Here is a 10,009-nt window from a genome sequence, read left to right on the forward strand (position 1 = left end):
ATTTGTTAGCCAAATAGAGCTAATCCGTTCCAAAAAGCAATTCGCCTTTTTGAAAACTTTCCAGGGATGCTGACATTGTTTGTGTATTAGGCGAACAGCAGCTACCCCTTTCCCCGTAGCGCGTATATACCTATACACGCATGCACACGTGTACGCATAAACACACGTGTGCGCACGTACAGGCAGGCATACCTTATGCATATGTCACGCACAAGCACGCGCACTAGTGCACATACTAACCTGCGAGCAACGCATCGCGTGCAACCAAATGAGTAAGCAGTGGAAGAGCCAACCGGACGAAAAAGTACCAGCCACTCGCCCATCCGAAAAAATGAAAAACTACAACTCTAACAGCTCTAGGAGCAAAATGAAGGGGGAAAAAGGCGCTGCCCAGGGTGCCAGCCATGGCGGTGGGTATAGTGGTGGATACGGCGGCGGGTACGGCGGCGGGTACAGTGGAGGGTACAGCGGAGGATACGGTGGAGGGTACGGTAGCGGGTACGGAGGCGGGTATAGCGGCGGGTATAGTGGAGTTCACAGCTACAACAGCGGCTACTACCCGAACACCGGTTCGTCTTACCACAAAAAAAAAAACAGCGTAAAGTACGGAAAGGGCGCGTACGATAATGAGTACACAAAGGAGAGAGATAAGAAGGGGAAGAATTCCGATGGGAGACCTCACAAAAACGAGCAATCGAGTGGTGGTCACGGGAACAAGGGTAACACGAATAGGGGCAGCTCCAGTAGGGGGGGCCCCAATAAAGGCGTCGACAATAGTGGCCACGTAGGTGGCGCACAGACGCATGAAGACCTTACGGCGTTTAATCTGAACAAAAATGATAGCATCTTCGAAGACGTAGATAAAATCAACAACATCACGTTCGGACACAACGACAATCCCGAAGGGGACTTCTCCTATACCATGAATAACAACCTAATTGAAAATGAAAAAAAGTTATTTAAGTTAAACAAATTGGACAATAAAAATTTGGACTGCTCCGACTTTTTGCGCCTACAAGAAAGGGACATCATTGATAGTAGCTCCGCACATTTTATCAAACGGGAGGATGAAAGGGATCCCTTTTTTGCCCACAACAAGGAGGAGCAGCGGCAGGAGCAGCGGGGGGGGCTTTACGGGATTAACGAAAAAAAGGTGCCATCGAATGAGGCAGGCCATAGTAGCAAGCACATGAAGAACGTCAGCTTCCCCTCCAACAGCAAACAAAGGAACAACGAAAGTGACGACCTGTTCCAGTTTGACAACAAAATGTGTAACCTAACCAAATTTATTAATAAAAATATTTTCTATACAAACGAAAACGATGAGGTGAAAGGAGACGTAATGAACGACGACGAGTCTGTTGAGAGTGCAGACCCATTCAGTTTTATCAACACCCCCGAGAGGAATAAACAGTCAGTACAAAACAAGGCTTTAAGCAAAGGAGGAATTAGAAGCACCTCCAACGATAAAGAACACATGCAGAAAAAAATTTACCCAAAAGGGGAACACCAGAACAGGGACCAAGAAGATAACGAATTCGAGAGAAAGGCAAATATCGATTCGTACAGATACAACGAAAATGATTTCACCAAAATTTATCTGATGAATAATTTTGAACACATCCATGACAGCAACACTTTTAATGAAAATTTCGAGGGGGATTATTTACACATGTTGGGGAGAAAAAATATGAAAAAGGTAAGCAGTAGTAATAACGTCGTGGGGGATCTCCAAATGGGAGATGGCGCAGTGGAATCGGTAGGAATGGAGGGTCTCCTCCCATGGGGACAAGACAATTCTGAGCAGGCGAGAATGTTATCTCATAGCTTGATGAACAATGCGGAGAGGAATTTCTCCATCAGAGGATTGAACGAACGGATGTTGGATGGAAGAAATCATGAACTGGACGAAAATCTGCAATTTTTGAATAGCCTCAGAAATGTGTATGGCCACTTGGGTGAGGAAGAAGGCGGTACGGGGGTGCCCGGCATGCCAGGAATGTCCGCCTTGCCAGGAATGTCCTCCTTGCCAGGCATGTCCGCCATGCCCAGTGTGCGCGATTTGAAGGGAGGACGCAGCCCCGTTATGGATGCCACATACACTAACGATGTGCACCTCCAGGAGGAGAAGCACAACCAACTGCGTCAGATGCAGCAGTTGAGGTTAGCAGCGGAGGAGAACTACCTGGACCCCTCGCGCAAGATATCAGCCAGTCTGGACAACTTGGACAATCTGAGCAATATGAGCAGCCTGGCCAATCTGACCAATCTGAGCAACCTGGCTAATCTAACCAATCTGTACCCCTTCAAGGAAAACGAAATAAACGACGAGTTCCTGCTAAGCATGAACGAAAAGAAACCAATGTATCTTTTGAAGGAGGATGAGTATTACATGAAAAATGATAAAATTAATGACCATTTTGTGAATGATTTGAGGAATTACAAGGGAGATTATAAAAACGAATCGTTTATTTTTCCTGAACAGGAGGATCAGTCAAGTGAATTTTTATTCCAAATGGGTCCCACCAAGGGCATCCATTTGGGGGAGATGCATATAGGAGAAGATATGGGGGCACCTCGACAGGAAGGACTGCAACTTGGAGAGCGATTAATTAGCAGGGAGGTTATCCCCCCCCGAGAGGACTACACATTGAGGAATAACCTCGAAGAAGAAAATTATTACGCCAATTTAAATGAAAAAATAAAGAACGTAAAGGAGGATGAAGATGAGGATGAAGATTTATTGTTGTTTAATCAAGACGGGGATTTAAAACTGGACGTAACCAATGACTTAAACGCGCTGAAAATTTTGAATAACTACTACTTGGATGACAAGGAGAATGATTTTATGCTAATGGAAAAGAACAAGAGTTCGCTGCTTTCCGGGGAGTTGAACTTATCGGGGGGTGCAGGCTACCCGGGTGAGCGTTACCTAGGGGACAGATCACCAAATGGACGGGATAGATATCCTGGGGAAAGGTCGCCAAACGAACGGGAGAGATATCCTGGGGAAAGGTCACCAAATGAACGGGAGGGACACGCTGGGGAGAGGTCCCGTAATGAACGGTCGCCACTGGAGAGATCACCTAATGAGCGCATGTCGCGCGACCGCCTGCAGGCCAACAAACCTGGGGGACACAAGGTGAAAGGCGGGCCTAACTATGCCAAGGATAACCACCGCAGCCGGCACGGCAACCACTTCGAGAAAGGGAACAACCTAACCAACAAGAACTTCCCCAGTGCCCATGTAGGCATGTTACGAGATAGACTTCATCGAAGCACGTCATCCAGTGGGTACATAGACAAATATGATCAGAAAAACTATTTTTACAAAAGCGACAGAATGAAAAATAATAGCAGCAGTAAGGCGTACCAAATGAGTTACTCTCTGTCGTATGAAGGTGGAGGTGGCAAGGGACATGGTCATGCCCTGAGAAACGTGATGAGCAGTGAGATCTACCATCGCACCAATGAGACGAACGAATCGATATGCGAAAGCTTCATAATTCGTTTGAAAAAACAACACATGCTCAAATTAACGAGCTTTCTAAGAATGAGTTATAAAAAAACCAACCTCAATGATCTAAATGATGACCTGTACAACTACTACAGATTTTTGAACAAAATTAATGGAAATATTAAACAGAATAATTACTTTTTCAAATATCGAAATCTCATGAAGAAGAGTGACAAGGATAAGTTACTGAGGATTCAACTCTCCTATATGATTATAAACCCTTCAATACAGAAGAATAGCGGAAAATGGAACTTCAAAAATGAGGCGAAAAATGATGGTCTCGGACAGCCCACCTTGAAGGATGGTCGTGAAGCGGGCGATGGAATTTATAATGATGCAGCAGATCAAGAAGACCACAGGGATGGAAGAAGACGAATCACCGGTGACGACCAGACCGATGGGGAAGCTGACAGCGTGGACAGTGGTGATAGCGAAATTATAAACATCCCTGGTGGAGCGGATAGGATAAGAAACAACTGTCTACCAAACGATGATAATTTTACTATGCTTTATGCCAATGGGGAGGAAGAAAAACTCTACAGCTTACTACATGAGGATAACTTTGACCTGCACAGCGAAAATATACTCAACATTGACCTGAACAAAATATTAAACCTAACGTCCAGCAGTCCAACAGAACTGAAGGGTGACGATTCGAAGGCAGAAAAGGAAAAGAACAAAGAGGGGGAAAATGCTCGTGAGAATGAAAACACAGGTAGAGAGGGTGCCCAGGCAGATCATCCAAACGTGGGAGATAAAGGAGCAACCGAATGTGAAGTCTCCAAGGAGGACAGCGGAAAGAAAGAAGAAACTACCAGCGGGGCTGACAACAAGGTTGGAGGCCAAAACGACGTGTCTAAGTATGATAACACTAAGAAACTGGGCAGATTCGTTTTCGCCACGGTGCATGAACCAAGAAATTTAATAACCCTAGCGAAGAATGATCCCCTATTTGATAGCTACGATGAGGTGGTGGAGAAATTTAAAAATATCATAATAGGTGAGGTAGCCTTGGAGCAGGGACCAAACGGGGAAAGTAAAGAGGACGCATCTACGCCTGTTAAGAAGTGCACCTCGAAGGGCGCAAAAAAGGATGACAAAAAGAAGGATGACAAAAAAAAAGACGACAAAAAAAAGGATGACAAAAAAAAGGAAGAGAAAAAATCCGCACAGGAGGAAGCAGCTCCTGCTACGGCCAAGCTTCTCATGCGAGACGTCGTCACGAAGAAAATGCTGGAGATGATGTGGGACCTCTATATAGACATAAAGAACATTTACAAAGACATAGACAAGTGCCCCTATACACACATTGAAACTATATCAAAATATAATGAAGAGATTAAAAAGAAAAAAAACACTCTCTTTAATTTTATCCTCCTGAAGAAGACCAGCGACGAGGAGACAGTTTGCAGTTCCCTCATGAATAGTCATAACAACTTGTTTTTGAAGAATAACATAAGCAACGTGGACGTTACTGCTAACAAGCATCTTTACCTATACCTGACGGACTCACTCTACAGCACCATCAATAGGAACTTCGAATTCCTCATTTACCCGACCATCGCAGATTTGATTATAAACTTATCCTTCGACGGGACCCATGTGGCGAGGTACGTCAAGCAAGGGTTGGCACCTCGCAGCGATGAGCAGCCAGGTGATGTGCAGCCCCCCCCCAAGGGTAGCGGCACTACATCAGACAGCAACAGTGGCAACACGGGCAACACGGGCAACACTAGCAACATTAGCAACATCTTTGCGCACCGCTTCCCCTTCAAGGACAACCTTGCGCTGCTGGGAAGCTCCACCCAGTTTGGCAAAGTCATCCAGTTTAGCAGAACGTACTGCTACTACAACTTCGGAGGCTACAACGAGTGGGACATTTTAGCCCCCTTCGACAGTACCGCTAACAGTCGTACGAACACTACAGCCAACGGCGCCTCCGTGGGAGCCCCCAAGGAAAAGAAAAAAAAATCCTTCTTCTTCTTCAAGGAGAAGGAGAGTAAAAAAAGTACAAATGACCAAACTAGTGAAGAAAAAGCAAACGAAGCCTTACCCATGCCCCCAAACAGCATGAGAGTACACAACGAGGTAACAAAATTGGACGTGGACACAAATAACCTGAATGAGGAGCTCCAAAAATTGAAGAGTATACACTGCTTATTCGTTAATATCATATTGAAAAAAAAAGGAGCATGCGTGTACAAAAAGATATTAAAAGTTGTAAAAAAGAAAAAGAGAATGACTCTCATTTACTCCCTCTTTAGTAACTACCTTCTTCTCCTTTTCCTCCTTGCCCATGCGGATTATTGTTTCGAAAATATGCTCCATTATGAGGAGTTCCTAAAGTTGCAGCTCCTCCACATGAACGCGAACATAAACACACTCAATAAGTTTATTAAGAATGAGAAAATGCAAAACATATTTTTCATGAATGAACACGAAGCTCATTTGCGAAATAGCGGGTTCCACCAATTTATTAACATTAGGTGTAAACTCTACAGTAGTAATGTTTATTCATCACTGTATATCTACCTTTTGGATGTATCTCTGTCCTATTTGTTTACCCCCGGCATTGGTATTGCTTACGTGCAGAGTATCTTGGCTCTCCTCCTCTATTACAACTACGTGCATTTGTACATAACGAAGCTTCTCTTTTACAAGGTGAGTACTGTGCGGAGCGTCCGGTTCAGCGGCGGTGTGACGTCACTTCCCATGTTTCACCACCCCACGCGGATGCTTGTACAATTTTTTGCATTTTCTGACTCCTTTTTTTTTCCCCCTTTACCCTTTAGAGTGGAACCGCCCTCTTAACCATTTTCCTTGTCAAAATTATCCCCTACGTTAAGGATTTTGACAGGTTTGTTCGTTTGCTCGTTTGTTTGTTTGCTTGCTTGTTTGCTTGTTTGTTCGTTTGTTCGTTTGATTGTTTTTTTTTTCCCATTTTGGAAAGCGCGCAAAAGTGGAGCCCCCGTGTGTGCGAACAGCCTCTGCATGGGGTGCAGCATAGCATGGCTACCCCATGCCGCGTATTTGCTTCCCACCTTGCCGCCGATTATGCCGCCTGACATGCTTCCGTTTCCCCCACCCCCACCGCAGAAACCTCATAATATGCTTCCTCTACTCTGTGCTGCATAGCGTGTTCTACATCCTGTGCAACATCTTTGCGCACCGCCTGGAGGAGGAGAGGCGGGAACACAAGGGACCCGAATCGGAGTTGCACATGAAAATATTAATGAGCATGCCAAACGAAATTAGCTTTTACAAAATTGTGTACAAGAGTGTGTGTAGTTATTCCCACCAGGACAGCTTCTTCGAGGAGGAGATCGCCAGCATGCTAGAGTAAGTCTCCACTTCGAAAAGTCGTAGGGGGGCCTAGGGGGTATATGCATGGCTTTCCTAACCCCACATTGCTACTAGCCGTGTGCCCTCCGCCATCCTGTCCACATTATGTATTATTATCGCGCCACCACTTCATCTCACCCCTATGTGTTTTCCCCTCCTCCCTTTTTCTCACCACAGAGATTTAGGAAAGGATCCCATCGTAAAGGTCATAATGAACTACATTCAGAAATGAGAGAGAACTGCCTGATTTTTAAGGATAGGCCCAAATTCGGTTAGCGTCATTTACGACAGCATAGTGGTTCCTTGGGAGAAAGCTGACTTTTCTTTTTGTCTTTTAGTTTATTTATGGTTGGACAGCTTAAGAGGGAAGGGACACACCCCCGGGGGGTAATAACCTCCTTCCCCCCCCCCTACATGTTATCAACATCATAACGTTGTCGTCGTACCCATTTGGCTACTTCTTTTTTTTTTTTTTTTTTGTCCCATTTACATACGCGAGAAGTACACCTTGGTTGAGTCAAACCAGAATAAAAAATCGAGGTGGAGTAAACCTACCGTTGTGTAGTGTCCTCCCGAAAAAAAAAAAGGCACATTCGCATAGAGTACATTTCTGTAGGAAACTCGTGTGGAGTGCGTGGGACGTGTTCTGGCTTGGCGTGTATTCACTGTGCTCGCGAAGTTTATGTGTGTATACAAAGGGGGCAATGCTTCATCGTGTTCCTGCTCAATTGTGTAGTGCGCATTTGGGGGGGGATGTAAATATATGTATGCACCCATACGTATGCACCCATACGTATGCACCTATATGTATACACACATAAGTACACACACATAAGTGTACACATATATATGTGTGTACGCGTGTGACTCCGCCCCTGCCCTGCTGGGGGGGGGCAATTGTACCACTCAACGTAGGAAACGCAAAAGCGTACATAAATTTGGTAAAAGCGAAAATGTGAAAAAAAAAAGCTATAAACATGTGCAGACGGGGGAGGGGATTTTTTAAAAGCACTGGAGGATAAAATTAACGCCGCGCACGCGACAAATGAGGCGGATCCACACGAAAGGACCTGGGATGAACAAACGAACGTGGGGGAGCAGCACCATGAACGTTTAACACTTCTCCCCTACCCCACCCAAAAAAAAAGTAAATTAAAAAAAAAAGGGAATAAAAAAAAAGGGAATAAAAAAAAAGGAATAAAAAAAAGGAATAAAAAAAAAGAATAAAAAAAACTTAGTAGACGCTCTCCTTCCTGTTGCTAATATAATTTTTAATGTTGGGCAAGTTGCTAATAAACTCGTTATGGGCCTTCAGCAGCGGAAAATTTTTTAAGCTGTTTGGGTACTTTGTTTCGATGTCATCATATAAATAAAAAACAGCCAAATCGGCGTACGTTAAATCATCGCCAACGAAATAATTGCAGTTGTTTTTTTTCAAAATGTTCTCAAAATAACCTGACCATTTAGGCAACTCCTCATTAAGAAAGGTAGTCTCATTCTGCTTAAACAAATTTGTGTTGTTAAATTTATAATGTATATCTTGTACTCCACAAAAAATCATGTCTGCGTAAAATTCGTTCAGCTCACTATTCCCACTTATTTTGTACTTCTTTGATAGATACCTTACTATGGCTTGACTTTGTGCAAATATTATGTTGTCCATTTCTAGTATGGGGACTTGGTTAAAGGGGGTTTCCTTTTCCTTTTTGAAGTTCTTAAACTCGATGAAGGCGTCTCCATTTTCGCCAAAGCGCTTGTCTGTGTACTTGATGCCCAGGTAGGCGAAGATCAGCCGAATCAGCTCGGCTTTGCCCCTGCAATGGAGAGGCGGTCAAAGTGTGGTTAAGAACGGTTAAGAGGCGGCCAGTGCGCGCTTAAGAACGGTTAAGAGGAGGCCTGTGCTCGGATGCAAAGCAGCCACGGCGCGAACTATGCCCATTGAACCGCACGACTATGTGCGCACTCCCCCTTGTGCACGCCGCCTTTTTCCCCCTTTCTTACCTCGCGTCGAAGTAGTATAGGACTATCTCCTCCGCCATTTTGGTGTGCAACGAAAGACTCGTGGATCTCTTTCAAATTCTCAAAATGGAAATGTGCAAAGTGTGTATATGGACTGGTAGTCGCGATGTGCAGATATTCTTCATCCCCCCTCCCACTGCTACTGTTCCGAGCGGTCTCCAAAAATGTGATGTCTGTCTCAACTGATCAGGAAAGGCGCGTGTCGGTTAAAGCGTCACGATTGATTGTAAACACGAGCGGCAGGGAGAGAAATGTCTGTGTGAAAGGTGCCTCACTTCACTGTTTATTTGGATCACTGCCCGTTTATTTCGTTTCTCCTCCTCTGCTTTAAGCCACTGAGCATTTCCAATCCGTTTGGGGCGAAATTAAAAATATTGAACGAAAAAAAAAATTATGTATGGCAAATGGAGGGATGAAACAAAAACCACTATATGTAGCAGGTCACTGCATTCGTATATCTCACTTTTTCCGACGGCACAACTTTGGAAGACCCCCTTGCGCTTTTTGGACTATGAACAAATCGCAAAAAAAATAAAATGAAGAATGATGAATGAAGAATGATGAATAAACAAACTGAACAAACAGCTGTGCGTAACACACGCGTTGGGGGATAGCAACGTGGTGAAGCGGCAAAATAAAGGGGATTTTAAATTGGGGGAGTGGGAAAGGCAAAAACTGACGAAGCAGGAGAAATTTTCCATCCAAATTTGTAGCAAGCAGCTGTTTGTTTTTGAAAGAAGGGGGAGACTGTGGAATGCAATAAAACTGCGTCGCAGCGGTGAAGTGAAGAAGTTACGAATTAAAATTGGGACGATGTTCCAACGTGACACAGGTGCGGGGTGAAAAAGTGAGGCCTATATCGTACTCTTTAAAGCATTCCAACGCTCGGCTTACGTTGCTGCGTATGCAATGGGGTCACAGTGTTTGCATCGATGTTTTCATCTACGTTTTCTTCTATGTTTTCATCGATGTTCGCGCCGGCCTTATGTGCCCTTTGCTTTGGGGGAAAAACATTCTGCGCAAAAAAAAAGGAGCGCTTAAAAAAGGGTCATCGCCTGGTCGTACTGGATGGATGCGCATGTATGTACATATCCGTATGGATACATTTGGAGGAAAAAAAAAAAAAAACAA

The 10,009-nt window shown here is 44.4% G+C and overlaps 2 protein-coding genes across 2 annotated transcripts; one reads left to right on the top strand and one right to left on the bottom strand.

The window, feature by feature from the left end:
- Positions 1-331: 331 nt before the first annotated feature.
- On the top strand, positions 332-7,091 carry PCYB_133780 (hypothetical protein; the record flags this gene model as incomplete). Its single annotated transcript, XM_004224403.1, has 4 exons — positions 332-6,178; positions 6,310-6,374; positions 6,614-6,856; positions 7,037-7,091. 4 exons carry the CDS (start codon positions 332-334, stop codon positions 7,089-7,091), a joined length of 6,210 nt encoding a protein of 2,069 aa, XP_004224451.1.
- Positions 7,092-8,093: 1,002 nt separating this feature from the next.
- Positions 8,094-9,099, bottom strand: PCYB_133790 (glutathione s-transferase; the record flags this gene model as incomplete). The annotated part of the gene is made up of 2 exons (XM_004224404.1): positions 8,861-9,099; positions 8,094-8,673 (listed from the first exon to the last, which is right to left on the bottom strand). Exons 1-2 carry the CDS (start codon positions 8,896-8,898, stop codon positions 8,094-8,096), a joined length of 618 nt encoding a protein of 205 aa, XP_004224452.1. The 5' UTR covers positions 8,899-9,099.
- Positions 9,100-10,009: the final 910 nt, after the last annotated feature.

Source organism: Plasmodium cynomolgi, chromosome 13, assembly GCF_000321355.1.
Source record: "Plasmodium cynomolgi strain B DNA, chromosome 13, whole genome shotgun sequence".
Lineage (NCBI taxonomy): Eukaryota > Apicomplexa > Aconoidasida > Haemosporida > Plasmodiidae > Plasmodium > Plasmodium cynomolgi.